Here is a 23,497-nt window from a genome sequence, read left to right as displayed (position 1 = left end):
AGTTCTGCAGGTATACATAATTATTTTTGTTACAATCTTTATGGGTACATTGGCAACTGATAACACAGAACTTGTCATTTAACAAAAGAATTCTGATGTAAACACATTACTGTTCTACATAACCAAAAAATTCAATTTTCATAAAACTAATTAATTAAAACTATACTCTTTTATTTTGCTTTTATGCAAAGCATCAAAAAGTTTACTTACTTTTTGCACAGACTACACATGCCTTACAAGTCCCTTTTGTGATTAAGACTGAAAGTACTTCAGTGGAAGTATGAAGACTTTATTTATTTGCTGTCATAGCGATGTAAGCAATAGATGATGTAAGTAATAGTCTGTCACATATAAAACAGATAGGAAAGTGCTCTATAGCTATCAATTATTCCTTACAATTGTTTTGAAGCATGGCACAAAAGCAGTGGGCTAATAGTTGTTGTAATTCTTTTAACAATCAAAGGCACAAGAAAACTAGCTTAAGACCTTGGATGGGTGCAAAAATTCTTACTCTCACTCTTGAAGAGAAGATATGTAGTAACTGTACAAAAAACTGTCAGAAAATGGAAATAACTCAGTATGAATCAAGCGACGATGATTTTCAACATCAGGATCTGGAGAGCGTTAACAAAGGCTTAGCTTTAATTGGAGAATCACCAGTTGTAAAAAAATAAGTTACTACCAGGTGCACAGTATCCTAAGAAAAAGCTAGATAAATCAAAAGTGATTTTCATGAATCTATACTTGGAGGTAAGGTTAAGATGACAATGACGAAAGTGAAGCTGAAGATGAAATTCCATGAAACAGAAGAGAAAAGTATAAAGGTACAAATTTTGACTCTACTTCCAATGAGCTGGAGCATCAAAAGAATAGAAAACGATCCAATTACATGGTTCATAAAGCAAAAAGCTTAGTTAAATCAGGAGGCATTTTATCCACGCCTAACCCAATTCAAGGCCATGGCTCAAATGATGACAAAAATTTTTTTCTTTTAGATTTCCTAAAAGTAATCATTTTTGAATTGAATCCTCTGGTCACCAACTTTAATCGAGACACAATCTTTCTTGCTGGGCATCATTCGACTGATATCATCAGACTCGTAAAAAGTTTGAACTAGAGGTTTACCAGCAATTTAAAGATCAATTTTTCACTGAAAAGGTTAAATTTGCTGAATTGCGTCCTAAGAATTGTGTTTTAACTGGAGGTAGTGGGACACATGCTGTATGTCTGCTCCATCCATCAAAACACAAAATTGATGTTGATTGCTGGTAAATTGGCAGAGCTCACTGCTAAATTGGAAATTCACTTACAGCATTATGCTCACTGTGTTGCACTTGTCATAAATATTATGTAATACACCACAGCCTGTTTGTCATTTAAAAACTTGTGAATATTGACCAGGAATCTCAAACCTCAAAGATTACTTAAATGAAATATTTGATGATAACTTTATTGATACTATCCAGTACAAGCAGTGGGTGTCTGTAGACAGGTCAACATTGGAGATGATCACTAAACCAGCAGATGACTTTGTAGACTCATTTTGTGACCAGATTAAACTTTTGATACCTCATTCATTCATTGCCAAACAACAGTCCCTTTATCAGACAGATACCATGTTAAACCTGATGCCTGGTCATTTTCTAGTAATATGCGACTTTTCAGAGAACCATTCCTTTGTATTGCAAGATGCAGACAAGCATTTCATTGGAATAATTCACAAGCAACATTGCACCCATTTGTGGCATACTACAAAGAATCAGGAGAGTTGCAACACATCAGCTTTGTTATTATCTGATTGCTTGTATCATGACACTATTACTGTACATTTATTCCAGAAGCATTTAGTGCAATTCCTTCAAGAAAAGTTTTGAAAGTAGACAAGATAATTTATTTTTCAGATGGATCAGCTGCCCAGTACAAAAACAGAAAAAAATTCTTGAATCTCTGTTATCACAAATCAGATTTTGGAGTACACGCTGTATGGCATTTCTATGCTACATCACATGGAAAAGGACCAAATTATGGAATTGGTGGCATCGTAAAACGACTAGCTGCTAAAGCAAGTTTACAGAAACCATATAATTCTCAAATGATGACTCCATGTCAACTCTTTGAATGGGGAGCTGAAAATTTAACAAGCTTGCATTTTAAATACAGTACAACAATCGACTACAGTGAAGAATACTTAGAGGAAAGATTAAAAGTAAGTAGAACTATTCCTGGTATACAAAAATTCCACTGCTTTATCCCATTAAGCAATTCTATCGTTCTAACAAAGAAATTTTCAAATTCATGTGTTGGTAAAGAGGAAAAGGTTACCCTTGTGAGTAAGGATGAAATTCCAGTTGATAAAATTACAGGATTTGTCACAGCTGTGTATGAAAAGAAATGGTGGTTGGGTTGTGTTCTCCAAGTACATCAGGATGACAGAAAAGTTAGCATTAATATATTAATCCCTAATGATCCATCACCATCATACAAGTATCGAGCCAGAGAAACAGATAGCTATTTTAGTTTCTATTGATGATATCCTCACAAAAATTGAGCCAGTTATGGATGAATTTATACTATCTCAAAAGAACAAACTAAAGCAGCCACAGAGCAATTCAAGTACATGTTAAAAACTACAAGTTAAATTACCATGTTTCTTCAGATATTAAAATTATAATAGTAATTTATCATATTGCTACTACATAACACTTAAAATGTATCTTAAAAACAATGTTGTCAGCGATGTCTCAATTTGAAACTTACAGTAGTGAAAGGTTTATATGTAGCATTTGTATCCAAAAAATGAAGTTAATTAAAACTACCTTTTCTTTGGAAATTAAGATCAAAGAAAAAAGTACTTTTTTTGCGGTTAGACCTTACCTTTGACGTAAATAGCAAAACATATATATCATTGCGAAGAGAATTTAATATCCTTTCTCATAAAGTAAACCACAAGTTCATAGGTCAAGCCAAACACAAGTTATGATGGTTTTTATAGTTACCTGTAAATCAGATCAAGTATTTTCCTCAAACTTTGAGCGGTCATATCTCCAAAGGTAATTAGTCAAATGGTCTGAAATTTGGTGTGGAGTAGTTTCTCAATTGAGTCTTTGTGTGTACCAAATTATATAAAAATCAGGAGAGGTCATGTCAATTTCATGTTGATTTGGCATGGAATGACCCAGATGTTGCAGCACAGCCACTCCATGCAGGCATGTGAAAAGAGAAGATGTAATTCTGATGTTACAATAGGACCTATGTGCCCAATAATGTCATCAATTTTCCAATACTCAAATGTTTCCCAACCTCTGAAAGAAAATACATACTTGCTACGTATGTTCTGGTGCATCGTGCAGGAGGACAAGAACATAGGTGTCATCAGCTGCAACACACTTTACTTCCTTCAATTGCAAATTGGAGTGCACATTGAACAATCAGTGTGTCAGCATCCAAATTACTCTGATGCACAACCTGGCCATCACCTCTCAGATATTGGATAATCAATTGATGTTTCCTCTTTTCATTTGCAAGAAAACTTCCTGACTTTTGTATGCTTCCAAAGATCCACTTGACTGAATATCTGCACCTGCACATACCATTTTAACATACCTGGGGATGCTGACAGCCCTACACACTGATTACACACATGGGGATTCTGACATACTGATGGTCCAATGCATGCTTCAGTTTTGCAATTGAAGGAAGTAGATTGAATGTTGTAGCTGATGACAACAATGAAGTTCTTGTGCTACTGGTGCATGCTGGAAATAGAACATGACAATTAAGTACGTACCTCTTTTCATTCAGAGGTTGTAAAACATTTGAAGATTTGGAAATTATTGGGCACATACGTACTGTAGGTCCTCTTTTCACATGCCTGGGGTGGCTGTGATACAATGTCTGCAACATTTGAACAGGGTAAAGTAGGCCTAATCAGCAATCAAATGATGTGCAAACAATTGAAAAGTTAATGATGGATCATATAATGCAACAATTGCACATGTTGAAAAAGTTGGAGTATGATGGACCCTCTCAGGTATGCAAAACAAAGTACATGGAAATGGTTGCATCAGAAATGCGAATTGTGAAAGTGTGCTGACCGTTGCAGTTGGGTGGAGTTTCGAGGATCAATGGTTTTAGCTGATGCCAGAAGTTATTCATTGGAAGGAACTTAATATGGGGCTGGAAACTAGAAGGATTAAGGTTGCAACCGATGATGATAGACATGGGACCAGTTCCAGAGATCTTATATATTTGTACGATATAAATGCAAGCTAGCTTTCCACTGCAAATCCATGTGGTACCAATATTATGCTCTTGTTGCAAACATGGATTAGCTATTAGTGGCTTGCAAAATGTGGGGAGAGAGTTGCAGAAGTGCTAAGGAAACTGTTTCTTGTGAAAAAAATATTTTAAGAATAAAACATTTTTGTTGGTCACAAATTACCAGATTTGCAAAAATGAGTTTGCAAATGCATCCGATTGAGAAACCACAACTTAGTGTTCAAGATGAATATCATCCTGAACTTTTCTCCAACTAATAAGTGATGTTGATGCTCACTACTGATCAAATTTCAAGTCAATACCATTTTCCAATCTGAAGTTATGAGTTGTCAAAGTTGGTAAATTGGATATGTGTGGAAGATCTACTTTCCAGAACCAGTCACATATGTAAATTGGTCATAAAATTTTTTCCTCAAGGTGGATTTTGGATCAAGACACACGATAGTGTGTCGTGCGGCCCAAGAAGCCGGCGCGCCACACCGTGAGTATATTGACAGGAAGAAAGAAAACGTCATTTTCACACTTTTGTATCTCGGTGATGGCTTATCCGATTGAAACCAAATTTGCTGCAGAGTTGCCCGCCAGCTAGGGGAGTCCACATTCCACATTTGAAGGAAATCACTCAAGCCATTTCCGAGATATGAGCGGCCAAAGTTTCGTTTTTTTTTTCTTCTTCGTCTTTTCGCACACTTGCAAAAATTGCTATAAAACGCAAACGCGTGCTCCGATCGCCTTGAAATTTGGCACACAGAAAGGGAGTCCAAAGGCGCATCCTAGCATCAAATTTGGTGCAAATCCGATGAATGGTTCAGGGGTTATGACCGATTATTCGCGTAAAACAAGATCGATTTGTTGTCACGCCTACAGGGTAAACCGCTTCATGGAATGAGCTGAAAATTGCTATGTAGATGGAGTAACCATCGTAGGAGTGCCTTTTGGTAGTTTGAAAGGAATCGAGATTAAGACCACGGAGATATGACACAAAACCCAACCTGTGTCACAATTACGCGATCGATTTTTAGTAATAAAAAAGTATTAATTTTTACGCCTACTAGGCAAACCGCTAAGAGCAATGAGCTGAAAATCGGTGTATAGCTGGAATAATCTTCATAGAAAGTCCTTGCAGTAGTATAGAAGAATTGGATTACAAACCACTGAGTTATGATTCGAAAGCCAACTCTGTGTAGCAAATGCGAGATCGAGATACTCTAATAGAACAGTCACCCTAATAGAGCATTCAGCTAATTTATTTACTCCATTATAGAATTCTATTACATTACAAGTTATTCTGTAGGGACTTCAGCTGCAAACAGTTAATCTTATAGACAGTTAAGCAAGAAGCAAGTCACCCTGTGAAGAATTAAGCTACAATTATATCACTGAAGAGATTCAGAACATTACAAGTCACACTGAAGAGAGTTCAGCTATAAACAAGTCATGCACCCTGTAGAGAGTTCACCTACAATTAAATCACTCTCTAGAGAATTCAGCTACACACAAATCACTGTGCAGAGAGTTCAGCTACAAACAAATTATCCTGTAGAGAGATCAGCTACAAACAAAACACTTTGCAGAGAGTTCAGCTACAAACAAATCAATCTTTAGAGTGTTCAGCAACAAACAAATCAACTTGTAGAGAGATCAGCTAGAAACAAATCAACCTGCAGAGAGATCAGCTACAAACAAATCAGCTTGTAGAGAGATCAGTTACACACAAATCAACCTGTAGAGAGATAAGCTAGAAACAAATCAACCTGCAGAGAGATCAGCTACAAACAAATCAGCTTGTAGAGAGATCAGTTACACACAAATCAACCTGTAGAGAGATAAGCTAGAAACAAATCACCCTGTAGAGAGTTCAGCTAAAACAAATCAACTTGTAGAGAGATAATCTAGAAACAAATCACCTTGTAGAGAGTTCCGCTACAAATCAATGTGCAGAGAGATCAACTACAAACAAATCACCCTGTAGAGAGATCATCTAGGAACTAGACGCAATGTAAGGAGTTCAGCTACAAGCAAATCACCCTTTAGAGAGTTCAGCTACAAACAAATCAACCTGCAGAGAGATCAAATCACCTTATAGAGAGTTCAGCTACAAACAAATTGCCCTGTAGAGAGATCAGTTACAAACAAATCAACCTGCAGAGAGATTAGCTACACACAAATCAACTTGTAGAGAGATCAGCTACAAACAAATCACACTGTGGAGATCAGCTAGAAACTAGACACAATGTAAGAAGTTCAGCTACAAGCAAATCACCCTGTAGAGATTTCAGCTGCAAACAAATCACCCTGTAGAGAGATCAGGTAGAAACTAGACACCATGTAAAGAGTTCAGCTATAGAAGAGGTCACCTTATAGAGAGTTCAGCTACAAAGAAACCATCATGTAGAGAGTTCAGCAGCAAACAAATTACTCTGTATAGAGTTCAGCTAGAAAAAGTCACCTTGTAGAGAGTTCAGCTACAAAGAAACTGCCATGTAGAGAGTTCAGCCTCAAACAAATTACCGTGTAGAGAATTCAACAACAAGCAAATCGCCCTGTAGAGGGATCAGCTAGAAGAAGTTACCTTGTAGAGAGTTCAGCTACAAAGAAACCATCACGTAGAGAGTTCAGCTGCAAACAAATCACCTGTAGAGAGTTCAGCTAGAAACAAATCACGCTGTAGAGAGATCAGCTAGAAGAGGTCACCTTGGAGAGAGTTCAGCTACAAAGAAATCACCACCTAAAGAGTTCAGCTACAAAGAAATCACCCTGTAGAGAGTTCAGCTAGAAGAAGTCACCTTGTAGAGAGTTCAGCTACAAAGAAACCACCATGTAGAGAGTTCAGCTACAAAGAAAGCACCATGTAGAGAGTTTAGCTGCAAACAAATCACCTGTAGAAAGTTCAGCTAGAAACAAATCACCCTGTAGAGAGATCAGTTAGAAGAGGTCACCTTGTAGAGAGTTCAGCTACAAAGAAATCACCAACTATAGAGCTCAGCTGCAAACAAATCACCCTGTAGGGATCAGCTAAAAGAAGTCACCTTGTAGAGAGTTCAGCTACGAAGAAACCATCATGTGGAGAGTTCAGTTACAAAGAAACCACCATGGATGTAGAGAGTTTAGAGAGTTCAACTAGAAGAAGTCACCTTGTAGAGAGTTCAGCTACAAAGAAACCATCATGTGGAGAGTTCAGCTACAAAGATATCACCCTGTAGAGAGTTCAGCTAGAAGAAGTCACCTTGTAGAGAGTTCAGCTACAAAGAAACCATCATGTAGAGAGTTCAGCTACAAAGAAACCACCATGGATGTAGAAAGTTTAGCTGCAAACAAATTACCTGTAGAGAGTTCAGCTAGAAACAAATCACCCTGTAGAGAAATCAGCTAGAAGAGGTCACCTTGTAGAGAGTTCAGCTACAAAGAAATCACGACCTAAAGAGTTCAGCTGCAAACAAATCACCCTGTAGAGGGATCAGCTAAAAGAAGTTACCTTGTAGAGAGTTCAGCTACAAAGAAACCATCATGTGGAGAGTTCAGCTACAAAGAAATCACCCTGTAGAGAATTCAGCTAGAAGAAGTCACCTTGTAGAGAGTTCAGCTACAAAGAAACCATCATGTAGAGAGATCAGTTACAAAGAAACCACCATGGATGTAGAGAGTTTAGCTGCAAACAAATAACCTGTAGAGAGTTCAGCTAGAAGAGAGTTCAGCTAGAAACACATCACCCTGTAGTGAAATCAGCTAGAAGAGGTCACCTTGTAGAGAGTTCAGCTACAAAGAAACCGTTATGTAGAGAGTTCAGTTACAAAGAAAGCACCATGTAGAGAGTTTAGCTACAAACAAATCACATGTAGAGAGTTCAGCTAGAAGAAGTCACCTTGTAGAGAGTTCAGCTACAAAGAAACCGTCATATAGAGAGTTTAGCTACAAAGAAAGCACCATGTAGAGAGTTTAGCTGCAAACAAATCACCTGTAGAGAGTTCAGCTACAAACAAATCACCCTGTAGAGAGATCAGCTAGAAGAGGTCACCTTGTAGAGAGTTCAGCTACAAAGAAACCATCAGGTGGAGAGTTCAGCTACAAAGAAATCACCCTGTAGAGAGTTCAGCTAGAAGAAGTCACCTTGTAGAGAGTTCAGCTACAAAGAAACCATCATGTAGAGAGTTCAGTTACAAAGAAACCACCATGGATGTAGAGAGTTTAGCTGCAAACAAATAACCTGTAGAGAGTTCAGCTAGAAACAAATCACCCTGTAGAGAAATCAGCTAGAAGAGGTCACATTGTAGAGAGTTCAGCTACAAAGAAACCGTTATGTAGAGAGTTCAGCTACAAAGAAAGCACCATGTAGAGAGTTTAGCTACAAACAAATCACCTGTAGAGAGTTCAGCTAGAAGAAGTCACCTTGTAGAGAGTTCAGCTACAAAGAAACCGTCATATAGAGAGTTTAGCTACAAAGAAAGCACCATGTAGAGAGTTTAGCTGCAAACAAATCACCTGTAGAGAGTTCAGCTACAAACAAATCACCCTGTAGAGAGATCAGCTAGAAGAGGTCACCTTGTAGAGAGTTCAGCTACAAAGAAACCATCAGGTGGAGAGTTCAGCTACAAAGAAATCACCCTGTAGAGAGTTCAGCTAGAAGAAGTCACCTTGTAGAGAGTTCAGCTACAAAGAAACCATCATGTAGAGAGTTCAGTTACAAAGAAACCACCATGGATGTAGAGAGTTTAGCTGCAAACAAATAACCTGTAGAGAGTTCAGCTAGAAACAAATCACCCTGTAGAGAAATCAGCTAGAAGAGGTCACATTGTAGAGAGTTCAGCTACAAAGAAACCGTTATGTAGAGAGTTCAGCTACAAAGAAAGCACCATGTAGAGAGTTCAGCTACAAACAAATCACCTGTAGAGAGTTCAGCTAGAAGAAGTCACCTTGTAGAGAGTTCAGCTACAAACAAACCGTCATATAGAGAATTTAGCTACAAAGAAAGCACCATGTAGAGAGTTTAGCTGCAAACAAATCACCTGTAGAGAGTTCAGCTACAAACAAATCACCCTGTAGAGAGATCAGCTAGAAGAGGTCACCTTGTAGAGAGTTCAGCTACAAAGAAACCATCAGGTGGAGAGTTCAGCTACAAAGAAATCACCCTGTAGAGAGTTCAGCTAGAAGAAGTCACCTTGTAGAGAGTTCAGCTACAAAGAAACCACCATGGATGTAGAGAGTTTAGCTGCAAACAAATAACCTGTAGAGAGTTCAGCTAGAAACAAATCACCCTGTAGAGAAATCAGCTAGAAGAGGTCACATTGTAGAGAGTTCAGCTACAAAGAAACCGTTATGTAGAGAGTTCAGCTACAAAGAAAGCACCATGTAGAGAGTTTAGCTACAAACAAATCACCTGTAGAGAGTTCAGCTAGAAGAAGTCACCTTGTAGAGAGTTCAGCTACAAAGAAACCATCATGTAGAGAGTTCAGCTACAAAGAAAGCACCATGTAGAGAGTTTAGCTGCAAACAAATCACCTGTAGAGAGTTCAGCTACAAACAAATCACCTGTAGAGAGTTCAGCTAGAAGAAGTCACCTTGTAGAGAGTTCAGTTACAAAGAAACCACCATGGATGTAGAGAGTTTAGCTGCAAACAAATAACCTGTAGAGAGTTCAGCTAGAAACAAATCACCCTGTAGAGAGATCAGCTAGAAGAGGTCACCTTGTAGAGAGTTCAGCTACAAAGAAACCATCAGGTGGAGAGTTCAGCTACAAAGAAATCACCCTGTAGAGAGTTCAGCTAGAAGAAGTCACCTTGTAGAGAGTTCAGCTACAAAGAAACCATCATGTAGAGAGTTCAGTTACAAAGAAACCACCATGGATGTAGAGAGTTTAGCTGCAAACAAATAACCTGTAGAGAGTTCAGCTAGAAACAAATCACCCTGTAGAGAAATCAGCTAGAAGAGGTCACATTGTAGAGAGTTCAGCTACAAAGAAACCGTTATGTAGAGAGTTCAGCTACAAAGAAAGCACCATGTAGAGAGTTTAGCTACAAACAAATCACCTGTAGAGAGTTCAGCTAGAAGAAGTCACCTTGTAGAGAGTTCAGCTACAAAGAAACCATCATGTAGAGAGTTCAGCTACAAAGAAAGCACCATGTAGAGAGTTTAGCTGCAAACAAATCACCTGTAGAGAGTTCAGCTACAAACAAATCACCTGTAGAGAGTTCAGCTAGAAGAAGTCACCTTGTAGAGAGTTCAGCTACAAAGAAACCACCTTGTAGAGAGTTCAGCTACAAAGAAATCACCAACTATAGAGCTCAGCTGCAAACAAATCACCCTGTAGGGATCAGCTAAAAGAAGTCACCTTGTAGAGAGTTCAGCTACGAAGAAACCATCATGTGGAGAGTTCAGTTACAAAGAAACCACCATGGATGTAGAGAGTTTAGAGAGTTCAACTAGAAGAAGTCACCTTGTAGAGAGTTCAGCTACAAAGAAACCATCATGTGGAGAGTTCAGCTACAAAGATATCACCCTGTAGAGAGTTCAGCTAGAAGAAGTCACCTTGTAGAGAGTTCAGCTACAAAGAAACCATCATGTAGAGAGTTCAGCTACAAAGAAACCACCATGGATGTAGAAAGTTTAGCTGCAAACAAATTACCTGTAGAGAGTTCAGCTAGAAACAAATCACCCTGTAGAGAAATCAGCTAGAAGAGGTCACCTTGTAGAGAGTTCAGCTACAAAGAAATCACGACCTAAAGAGTTCAGCTGCAAACAAATCACCCTGTAGAGGGATCAGCTAAAAGAAGTTACCTTGTAGAGAGTTCAGCTACAAAGAAACCATCATGTGGAGAGTTCAGCTACAAAGAAATCACCCTGTAGAGAATTCAGCTAGAAGAAGTCACCTTGTAGAGAGTTCAGCTACAAAGAAACCATCATGTAGAGAGATCAGTTACAAAGAAACCACCATGGATGTAGAGAGTTTAGCTGCAAACAAATAACCTGTAGAGAGTTCAGCTAGAAGAGAGTTCAGCTAGAAACACATCACCCTGTAGTGAAATCAGCTAGAAGAGGTCACCTTGTAGAGAGTTCAGCTACAAAGAAACCGTTATGTAGAGAGTTCAGTTACAAAGAAAGCACCATGTAGAGAGTTTAGCTACAAACAAATCACATGTAGAGAGTTCAGCTAGAAGAAGTCACCTTGTAGAGAGTTCAGCTACAAAGAAACCGTCATATAGAGAGTTTAGCTACAAAGAAAGCACCATGTAGAGAGTTTAGCTGCAAACAAATCACCTGTAGAGAGTTCAGCTACAAACAAATCACCCTGTAGAGAGATCAGCTAGAAGAGGTCACCTTGTAGAGAGTTCAGCTACAAAGAAACCATCAGGTGGAGAGTTCAGCTACAAAGAAATCACCCTGTAGAGAGTTCAGCTAGAAGAAGTCACCTTGTAGAGAGTTCAGCTACAAAGAAACCATCATGTAGAGAGTTCAGTTACAAAGAAACCACCATGGATGTAGAGAGTTTAGCTGCAAACAAATAACCTGTAGAGAGTTCAGCTAGAAACAAATCACCCTGTAGAGAAATCAGCTAGAAGAGGTCACATTGTAGAGAGTTCAGCTACAAAGAAACCGTTATGTAGAGAGTTCAGCTACAAAGAAAGCACCATGTAGAGAGTTTAGCTACAAACAAATCACCTGTAGAGAGTTCAGCTAGAAGAAGTCACCTTGTAGAGAGTTCAGCTACAAAGAAACCGTCATATAGAGAGTTTAGCTACAAAGAAAGCACCATGTAGAGAGTTTAGCTGCAAACAAATCACCTGTAGAGAGTTCAGCTACAAACAAATCACCCTGTAGAGAGATCAGCTAGAAGAGGTCACCTTGTAGAGAGTTCAGCTACAAAGAAACCATCAGGTGGAGAGTTCAGCTACAAAGAAATCACCCTGTAGAGAGTTCAGCTAGAAGAAGTCACCTTGTAGAGAGTTCAGCTACAAAGAAACCACCATGGATGTAGAGAGTTTAGCTGCAAACAAATAACCTGTAGAGAGTTCAGCTAGAAACAAATCACCCTGTAGAGAAATCAGCTAGAAGAGGTCACATTGTAGAGAGTTCAGCTACAAAGAAACCGTTATGTAGAGAGTTCAGCTACAAAGAAAGCACCATGTAGAGAGTTTAGCTACAAACAAATCACCTGTAGAGAGTTCAGCTAGAAGAAGTCACCTTGTAGAGAGTTCAGCTACAAAGAAACCATCATGTAGAGAGTTCAGCTACAAAGAAAGCACCATGTAGAGAGTTTAGCTGCAAACAAATCACCTGTAGAGAGTTCAGCTACAAACAAATCACCTGTAGAGAGTTCAGCTAGAAGAAGTCACCTTGTAGAGAGTTCAGTTACAAAGAAACCACCATGGATGTAGAGAGTTTAGCTGCAAACAAATAACCTGTAGAGAGTTCAGCTAGAAACAAATCACCCTGTAGAGAGATCAGCTAGAAGAGGTCACCTTGTAGAGAGTTCAGCTACAAAGAAACCATCAGGTGGAGAGTTCAGCTACAAAGAAATCACCCTGTAGAGAGTTCAGCTAGAAGAAGTCACCTTGTAGAGAGTTCAGCTACAAAGAAACCATCATGTAGAGAGTTCAGTTACAAAGAAACCACCATGGATGTAGAGAGTTTAGCTGCAAACAAATAACCTGTAGAGAGTTCAGCTAGAAACAAATCACCCTGTAGAGAAATCAGCTAGAAGAGGTCACATTGTAGAGAGTTCAGCTACAAAGAAACCGTTATGTAGAGAGTTCAGCTACAAAGAAAGCACCATGTAGAGAGTTTAGCTACAAACAAATCACCTGTAGAGAGTTCAGCTAGAAGAAGTCACCTTGTAGAGAGTTCAGCTACAAAGAAACCATCATGTAGAGAGTTCAGCTACAAAGAAAGCACCATGTAGAGAGTTTAGCTGCAAACAAATCACCTGTAGAGAGTTCAGCTACAAACAAATCACCTGTAGAGAGTTCAGCTAGAAGAAGTCACCTTGTAGAGAGTTCAGCTACAAAGAAACCATCATGTAGAGAGTTCAGTTACAAAGAAACCACCATGGATGTAGAGAGTTTAGCTGCAAACAAATAACCTGTAGAGAGTTCAGCTAGAAACAAATCACCCCGTAGAGAAATCAGCTAGAATAGGTCACCTTGTAGAGAGTTCAGCTACAAAGAAACCGTTATGTAGAGAGTTCAGCTACAAAGAAAGCACCATGTAGAGAGTTTAGCTACAAACAAATCACATGTAGAGAGTTCAACTAGAAGAAGTCACCTTGTAGAGAGTTCAGCTACAAACAAACCGTCATATAGAGAGTTTAGCTACAAAGAAAGCACCATGTAGAGAGTTTAGCTGCAAACAAATCACCTGTAGAGAGTTCAGCTACAAACAAATCTCCCTGTAGAGAGATCAGCTAGAAGAGGTCACCTTGTAGAGAGTTCAGCTACAAAGAAACCATCAGGTGGAGAGTTCAGCTACAAAGAAATCACCCTGTAGAGAGTTCAGCTAGAAGAAGTCACCTTGTAGAGAGTTCAGCTACAAAGAAACCATCATGTAGAGAGTTCAGTTACAAAGAAACCACCATGGATGTAGAGAGTTTAGCTGCAAACAAATAACCTGTAGAGAGTTCAGCTAGAAACAAATCACCCTGTAGAGAAATCAGCTAGAAGAGGTCACATTGTAGAGAGTTCAGCTACAAAGAAACCGTTATGTAGAGAGTTCAGCTACAAAGAAAGCACCATGTAGAGAGTTTAGCTACAAACAAATCACCTGTAGAGAGTTCAGCTAGAAGAAGTCACCTTGTAGAGAGTTCAGCTACAAAGAAACCATCATGTAGAGAGTTCAGCTACAAAGAAAGCACCATGTAGAGAGTTTAGCTGCAAACAAATCACTTGTAGAGAGTTCAGCTACAAACAAATCACCTGTAGAGAGTTCAGCTAGAAGAAGTCACCTTGTAGAGAGTTCAGCTACAAAGAAACCATCATGTAGAGAGTTCAGTTACAAAGAAACCACCATGGATGTAGAGAGTTTAGCTGCAAACAAATAACCTGTAGAGAGTTCAGCTAGAAACAAATCACCCTGTAGAGAAATCAGCTAGAAGAGGTCACCTTGTAGAGAGTTCAGCTACAAAGAAACCGTTATGTAGAGAGTTCAGCTACAAAGAAAGCACCATGTAGAGAGTTTAGCTACAAACAAATCACCTGTAGAGAGTTCAGCTAGAAGAAGTCACCTTGTAGAGAGTTCAGCTACAAAGAAACCATCATGTAGAGAGTTCAGCTACAAAGAAAGCACCATGTAGAGAGTTTAGCTGCAAACAAATCACCTGTAGAGAGTTCAGCTACAAACAAATCACCTGTAGGGAGTTCAGCTAGAAGAAGTCACCTTGTAGAGAGTTCAGCTACAAAGAAACCGTCATGTAGAGAGTTCAGCTACAAAGAAAGCACCATGTAGAGAGTTTAGCTGCAAACAAATCACCTGTAGAGAGTTCAGCTAGAAACAAATCACCCTGTAGAGAGATCAGCTAGAAGAGGTCACCTTGTAGAGAGTTCAGCTACAAAGAAACCATCAGGTGGAGAGTTCAGCTACAAAGAAATCACCCTGTAGAGAGTTCAGCTAGAAGAAGTTACCTTGTAGAGAGTTCAGCTACAAAGAAACCATCATGTAGAGAGTTCAGCTACAAAGAAACCACCATGGATGTAGAAAGTTTAGCTGCAAACAAATTACCTGTATAGAGTTCAGCTAGAAACAAATCACCCTGTAGAGAAATCAGCTAGAAGAATTTATCTTGTAGAGAGTTCAGCTACAAAGAAACTATCCTGTATATAGTTCAGCTATATTTTAAGTCACCCAGTAGAGAGATCAGCTGCTAAAAAATAATTATACTGTAGGGAACAATGGGCATGTAATAAATATATGTATATAATTTGTATAATTACTAATAAAATCAAAAATAATTGAAGTATTAAAAATCTTCTATAAGTTCTTTTCTTCTTCCTGTGGTAAATAAAAAAACACATGGGTTAAAAAAGCCCCAAAGCCAGCCATAGGCTGGCTTTGCAGTATACAAATACAAAAAGAAGTGATATCTAATCAAAAACAGCCAAGCTGTAAAAAAAGGTGCGGCCCCCAAAAAGGCCATGGTGAAAAAAGATGTGAAATCCAAGGTGGCGGCCAAGAAATGGCTGTGATGGTAGGTTAATGGTTACATTTTAATAACGACAATTTAGGTGAATTTTGTGCCACTTGGTCTTGGCACCAAATTCACCTGAATTGTCGTTATTAAAATTTAACCATTAACCTACCATCACAGCCATTTCTTGGCCGCCACCTTGGATTTCACATCTTTTTTCACCATGGCCTTTTTTGGGGGCCGCACCTTTTTTTACAGCTTGGCTGTTTTTGATTAGATATGTCATTCTATGAAGAATTTACTTTCTAATGATACCAAAATCAGCTTTCTTCAAATTTTTTCTGGGTTCACCCCTTTTTTCAGTTATATCTACCGGACTACCAATCTTATAATGAAATAATGGAAATGGACCACCCGCCAGCATGCAAATATGCTTGAGTCTAGGACGGGAAACAGAGAATCTATTTGGAGTGGCCTTAGTAAAAATAAGTCATGCATTAAGTTCCCTACTTGATACATCCGAAGATGAACACATTTAGTCAGCTTAGTACTTCGTTACTAATGACAACCAACAAGAACCCACAATCGATCCTTAAATAGAGATTTCCAACCAAATTAAAAATTTTACATTCCTTAAATTCTTTGGTATGACAAATATTGTGCTATCTATTAGAATCATTTTAGTGCAAACTGCACCTTAATCGGTGGCTCCTGCCAAAAGATACACGCAAAAGAAGTCAGCAGAGCGGTGATCTTTGTGTACAACATTTTTAGCACTTTTCTGTACATTAGCATGACACCAAGCACAATATCCAAAGCGCCATAAATTTGAATATGAATCTCCTAATGACATGAAATTTTTGCCACATAAACCATTTAATGTAGTAAAATGCATGAGCTAGGTAAGACCTCTCAAGAGTGACCACTCTTTGTAGAATGACCACCTGTAATATTTAATGTTTGAGTCAGTAATTTGCTAAGAATAGCACGAATTCTGTAAATCAAATTATATACAGGTGTACCCCACACATTTTTACAGATGATTAACTAGTGACATTGTATTACAGAGTGACCTTTGACATTACAGGGCACAATTAACAATTACTTTGCAAAATATGACAATCGGATTCTGACATATATGACCGTTACTCTTCAATATTATTGTACGGCAGCAATTTTTTGATACTACTTCACTTTATTTGCTACACTAAAAGTACAGAAGATAGTAATTATTATATAATAGGATGACATCATTGTACAACAAAGAGAAACAATAAACTGTCTCTGACTAGAATTACAGTCATGCAGCGGCAACAAAATGGACCATAATAGTAGTGTGCATATCAGAACATCACAACACGTAGTTGTGAAGCTTTACAAGGTTGGTATGAATTGCCAAATACTGCTTTATGCATTACCTTGCATGCTATAAAGCAATTCCGCACAACACAACGAACTGCTCACTTTAAAATTATACTTGGATTGATGTGGATGGATGTCTTGAACACAAGGATGGTTGTAACGGAGAATTCTGAAGTGTCCTAGTTGGTGCTGTACCCTTTCACAAGACAAATTTTCGTCGTTTACCACCACAAAACATCATTTCATCAAAAAACCAATGCCAAAATCAGAATCACAGAAACTTGCGGAAAACTCGATAAGGCCACTCCAATCGGTAATTATGTTTCTGGTCTACCGCCCGCATCCTATTTTGGAGAATGTGAAATTTCAGAAATACATGGATAAAATGCCCGCATCAGCTTTTTGAAAAACCTGGATTTCAGAAACAAATATTGAGCTGCAACAGGTATGCTATCTAAGTGCCATATTAAATTTGTATTTTATCAGTGAAAACCTGCAAGTGAATGGGCAGAGTGCATAGTACGGATCGATATACTCTAATAGAACAGTCAGTAAATCACAAAAGTACTCTAATTGAGCAGTCACTTCATCGTTGCTTTGTTGCTGAATTCCGCCCGCCCGCACCTAAAACTGATTTTCAAAGGACCAGAAACATAATTACCAATTGGAGTGGCCTAACATTTGACTTTTTTTAACTGCAAGTGGTGTCGTAAAATCCCGTGTTTTCCCATACATTACGTCGTACAGAATTTTTGTATGGGCTCCCATTGGGGAATTTTATTTCTCCAATTAACTTTAATTTTGCGTATTTCAATAAATACTGGATGAAATTTAATTCGGTAAAGTGCATTACGAAGTACGAAGCATTGGCTACCACATACTAGAACAGCAGCTCGTGAAACGTTTGTTGAAGGGGTGTAATTTGATTAGTAAATATATATGTGAAAAATCAGTAGGTTGGAAATCTCTACCTTAAATTCGTTTTATTTTTCTTGGGGTGCGTTTGATTACATGCTGGGAGTGCCACCGATAACTTGTACAGCAATGGTAAGCTGCAAGCTCCAATTTGAGAAAGCATTCCGTTCTGTAGTTTAGTCCATCATTCCGTTCCGTTTCGTAGAATAGACCCCACCCACTGGGTGGGCAAAAATCTTGGAGAAAATTAATGGGTGTGTCATTGTCACACACCGCCGTAGGCATGATGAAGTTGTTGTTTGTTTTTGTGTGCTCATTATGTTGTAGTGTCATTAGAGGACAGTCACTCTGTTCTAGTCCTCCTGGCTATCTGGTAATTGCTGATCACTTCGCCAGTGAGGTGGAAAGCGAACTTGCTGGCCGAAACACGTTCGTTTTTATTGAAATTTATTACAATTGTGTTGCATACGGAGGGACTGACGGTACCAAGTTCAGACAGATGACAATCACTGGAAGATATCAAGTGGATTCGCGGATACATTTAGGATATGCTTTGTATCAGTGCATCAACCCTGGAGCGCCTCAGTGGGATAATTTAGGAGTGATATTGCGAAATGGATCAACAATAAACGACACCACACGAGGATGTGCTAACTGTCAGGGAATGACAAACCATACCTGTACACGTAAGATGTCTAAACGTGCATGTCTCGGGGAGGGGAGGGGCAGGCTATTGTGTATCCACTATAGAGTGTTTAGCATACTCTTGTGTACAGGATATGTAGCTAAGCACCCATAGGATTATGCTTCAAATGATTCGTCAAACTACAGTCAAAGGGTGCAAAGTTTTATGATGCTTTCATTATGTCATGCCTCATTGCCTCTCTATAAGGTCATATAAACTTAATTATTAGTTTCTCATCCTCCTGTATTCAAAATGTCACTCCTAGCTGTATTCAAAATGGGAGGGCAGATTTTTATTTTTTACTAACTAAATAACTAGCTGAAGTAGCTAGCTAAAATGACTCAGAATGCAATTTTCTTAGACTGCTCCAGCAAGGTACCAACTTTTAAAGGTGCTGGATGGGGGTCACTATTCAGTGGACTGGACTACTGGACTGGACTACTGGACTGACATATTTTTGGTTTTTGCACATTCTATGGTTGGATTTACGGAGTCTTGCTAGTAAGAACTCTTTGGGCACCTGCAGCCCACTTCTAAACACTTCTAAACACTGAAGACAAACAGTGGAATATGCGAAAACTGTCTCTTAATAATTTCGCTACTGTTCATTATGCTACTATACAACACTTATTCCTTACCTGGTGTGTAGTAATGCTGCAGGCAGTGCAGGGAATTCTGCCAATGAATGTGACAGCAATAGTTAACCAGCAATCAACTAGCCAGTAGACAATATCCTTCAAGATATATCCTTAGAGCAAGCTTGAGGAGCAAGCTAGTCTCATTAGTCTTGCTCTCACTAGTCTCGCTGTTTCAGTGTAGGGGCTTATCAAATAAAGATTATAAGCGCCCATGCTGAAAAATCTCTAATTGGTAAGCCCCTGCACTGACTAGAGAGGTCTGGCCATGCTGGCGAGACTAGCTTGCTCCTCAAGGATATCTCGAAAGATTGTCTACTGGCTAGTTGATCGCTGGTTAACTATTGCTGTCATATTCAGTTCCCTGCACTTCCTGCAGCATTACTACACACCAGGTAAGGAATAAGTGTTGTATAGTGGCATAATGAACAGTAGCGAAATTATTAAGAGACAGTTTTCGCATATTCCACTGTTTGTCTTCAGTGTTTAGAAGTGGGCTGCAGGTACCCAAAGGGTTCTTACTAGCAAGACTCAATAAAACCAACCTCAGAATGTGTAAAAACCAAAAATATGTCAGTCCAGTAGTCCAGTCCAGTGTTCCAGTCCAGTAGTCCAGTCCACTGAATAGTAACCCCCGTGCTGGATGGCTGCACTCAGCCACCAGCGGTGCAAACAATCCTTGATGAGGTGATAAAAATGGCGATGCGGGCGGGGATGAGAAACTAATAATTAAGTTTATCTGGCCTAATGGTACATTTTAATGTCCAATAGCATAGACTAGAAAACTAGGACAATCAGCTTTATGCAATTCTTTATCACAAACCAACATTAAGAAACACAGTGTATTGCCCTCTCTGGTAGTGCCTGTTCATGTATCTAGCTAATATCCATTGACCATCCACTTCCTGGCCAAGATTTATTCCTGAGAGAAATCACCAACACTGATGAGCTTGTGGCACACTTACTAGTCACCAGTGCGTGACAGGGACGGAACTGAATAATTCTTGACAGATCTAACCCTTCGGTTCACCAATGAATATCATACACCCTAAAATGTATTAAAACATTGCTGGTAGAGTTCTTCAAACAATTATATAAACGTTAAACATTATGCTGAAGAAAGCTGAAAGCCTGTATAGGAAGGATCAGTGTCTTACTCAATTGTCAGTTAAATGACTTCAGAGTAATTTTCAGCTGGCTGTAAGTTTTATACATGTAGACATACAGTGAAACTCACTTGGTGGCCACCTTATTAATAAGACCATCTTATTACAGTGGACATGTATAATATAGGTTATATTAATGAGCTATTATGCCTATTACTGACCTTACTGTATGTGTGCTACTCTCCACAGCATGTCACAGTAGCTGTACTGGACTGAAAAAATGTACTGGAACATCAGAAAATGACTGTTGTAACTACCTTGATAAAAATCAGTGTACCACTCGGTGTGGTACAAACATGGTTGCTAGTAGTGCCACAAACTACTCCTGTGTCTGTAGTGGTCTCCATACTGGATTAGATTGTATGGGTGAGCTGTTGCATGCATTAGTGTAAGCTGTTGCATGCATTAGCGTGGTGCATGCCAACCATATTTTCAACAATGTAGTTATATGTACTCCAGTTTTATAATAACTGCAAGATCAAATTTAGAGTCTGTATAGCCAGGGTATTGGCACCCTAAGCAAAAAAAATTATTTGTGATTCAATCAATTAGTGTTTTTCTAGTACAGGTATAATGCTCTAGTACAATTCTAGTTCTAGTACAGTTGCTAGAAATGTTTTAAGTTAGTATTAGTTCTAGTATTCCTTGTTAGCAACAATAATAGTTTGTATTAGTTCTAGTATTCAAGGCTGAAACAATTATAGTTAGTATTGTAGTACCTGCAATTTAGTTAGTATTAGTTATAGTACAGTACTGATGCTAAGAATATAATTATTATACTTTGTCATACTTATTTGTTGTTTTTACAAAAAAATTGATTACTGACAATATGTGTATTAGAATTAACATCCAATACCACTTTGAGAGAAAGACCCTAACAAAATTAAAGATTTTAAAAAAACATCCTACCTAAACAGTATACTTCTTGTTTCTATGTAAGAAAACCTCTCCAAGTCTTGCCTATTACATGGCTCTGTTTCCCCCTTGTCACCTCTCCACCAGCAGAAAATATTCTTTCCACCATAGCAGTGGTTGCTATAACGTCATAAGTCACTCGAAAAAGTTTCCTTTTTTCTTAGAAAGGTTATATGTTAATATGTATGTACTTCAAAGTGAGACTTTAATACGTCGTGTAGTCGGTTCATCAATCAGGTTCTTGCTAAATCTCAAACAACAGTTGCAGTAGCTAGTAGTTGCAGTACTAAAGTTTTAGTTTACTTCTAGTATTGGTACTACAAGTCTATTAATTTTAGGTTAATTCTTGTTCAAAAACTTAAAAACAACACTTTTCTAGTATAGTTCCAGTTTTTTAAATACATTGTAATGGAATTATAGTTTAGTTCTAGTTCCTAGAACTAAAAAGAAAAGGCTGTACTAAAACTACTTTTAGTTCTAGTTCTAGTATACTAGAAAAACACTACAATCAATGCACTACCGTAAATCAGGAACATGCATACGAAACTTTCATGTATTAAAATTTTGGCCAAACATATATTTGTCAGTGGCATAATCGACAAAAAAACTTTAACAGAATAACTATAGTTAATATTTGTAAGCAGAAATTATTCGTGTAGTGAAAAATAATTCACAATTTTCATTGATAATAGCCAGCAATTAAAATTTTTTGATGACAAAGTTTTCCTGATTTACAGTAGATGCAAATTCAAAGAGTATACATGCATGGTTAAAATCCAGTACACTTACACATTTTTATGTAAATGTTTTGCAGCCTGCAACAGATCTCTGTGTCAATATGGTATGGCCAGTGTGGACTGCAGTGGTTGTGTGTGTGATAATGGTTACACTGGACTATATTGTGATAGTGATATTGATGAGTGTAATACTCCAGGGGAGTTGTGTAAAAATAATGGTACCTGTACCAACACTGATGGAAGCTTCACTTGCAACTGTCCAGTGAATTATGGCGGTCCTACTTGTGCAGATCAGTGTTATGCATGTTGCAGTAACCCCTGTACTAGAGGAGGAACTTGTGTCAGTAACAACAGTAGCTTCACGTGTTTGTGTATACCCGGATGGGAAGGACCACGATGTCAAGATTTTGTAGGTTAGTTTTGGAGTATGCAGTTCACAAATGTATATCATGTAGTATGGTAGTATCATAGTTTCATACAGTATAGTAGTACTGTAGAGTATGGATCATGGAGGTTTGGGTTTTCTTGCACTTCAATGTCACCCAAAAACAGCTTTACTTTATTGAAACCAGCTTGGCAGTATTGATAACTAAACCCAAACATGCCTTCAGAGTGACTCCAAACCTTTCCAGCAAGTTTCTATTAGTTTTGTTTAACTGAATTTTCTACTGACAGAATAATTGACTTGCTATTATACGTACCAACTAATCGATTACTCCAGTCAAGCATAACTCAACTATGGGTAGTGCTATGCAGGGTCACTATGGGCTTAATTTCTTCATTGTTCAACATTGCTTTCGTGCTTTTTGCCAACCGCAGCAGCTATGTACAATGCAAGCACATGGACTTACCTTGTGTCCTATTCAGTTATGTTTCCACTTACTCGGAAATCCACAATTTGGATTGAATTCTGAGGACCTTCTCAACCTGTTTTTGTTTGTAATGCTGTAACAGATAGAACATACCTGACAATAAAGCGGAATAACCAGAGAAGCGCTTTAAGCCCCACCTAAAATTATTGCCCTTAATAGCATAGTTTTATTTCTTACTTTATGTGAACCTCTACAGTTGCAATACAGAATACGAAATGACTAATCAGGCGATAGTAAGGTAAGGCGATAGATTTTAATTTATTTTATAGGCTTCATTCATTTTATGCTAGATAACTGGTGCACAACTTCAAATTAATTTTGTTGTATAAACATTAGGAACTCCTCCATATGGCTAAGAAACATGCTTAGGAACAGCCCTTATGATTAGGAACAGTACCCCTAGGATTAGGAACAGCATTCCTAGGTTTAGTGTAAGGTCAGATTCAGCCTTGGTTTGTTCTTCACCTTTGTTATTACAGTAACATGTAGATGCGTCTTTATTTTCACATTTATAAGGCAGAAACTATGGGAGGTAAATGTAAATGTGCTATAACTGGTTCATTTGTAAAGACTTCTCAACAATAAACTCGTGTGTATTTGTATGGTTTCTTGTAGAGTAGCACTTGCTGTATGGTGAACAATAAGCTACTGGTACTAAATGTTATAACAGAAAACGAATGTATCATCCATTTATGAACAAACTATTGCTACTGTATAAACATTGGTAACAACATCGGTCCTTGTGCTGCATACCAATATTGGTAAAAATCCCATATTGGTAGCCAATATTTTATCTGATCCCAGACATTTAGTATACCTCTA

General features: G+C 38.3%; 2 protein-coding genes across 2 annotated transcripts in view; one reads left to right on the top strand and one right to left on the bottom strand.

Annotated features, from left to right (window-relative positions):
• The window catches only part of LOC136265055 (uncharacterized), a 170,653-nt gene that overhangs the window by 11,550 nt on the left and 135,606 nt on the right, over positions 1-23,497 (bottom strand). The gene's annotated exons all lie outside the window — the stretch shown is intronic.
• Positions 17,586-23,497, top strand: part of LOC136250455 (fibropellin-1-like) — a 45,703-nt gene continuing 39,791 nt past the window's right edge. The window contains exons 1-3 of the mRNA XM_066042665.1: positions 17,586-18,351; positions 20,341-20,517; positions 21,881-22,216. Coding sequence (XP_065898737.1) covers positions 17,916-18,351; positions 20,341-20,517; positions 21,881-22,216 — 949 coding nt within the window. The 5' untranslated portion in view covers positions 17,586-17,915. The remainder of the gene's footprint in view (positions 18,352-20,340; positions 20,518-21,880; positions 22,217-23,497) is intronic.

Source organism: Dysidea avara, chromosome 1, assembly GCF_963678975.1.
Source record: "Dysidea avara chromosome 1, odDysAvar1.4, whole genome shotgun sequence".
Lineage (NCBI taxonomy): Eukaryota > Metazoa > Porifera > Demospongiae > Dictyoceratida > Dysideidae > Dysidea > Dysidea avara.
This window is presented reverse-complemented; position numbering and strand designations above follow the sequence as displayed.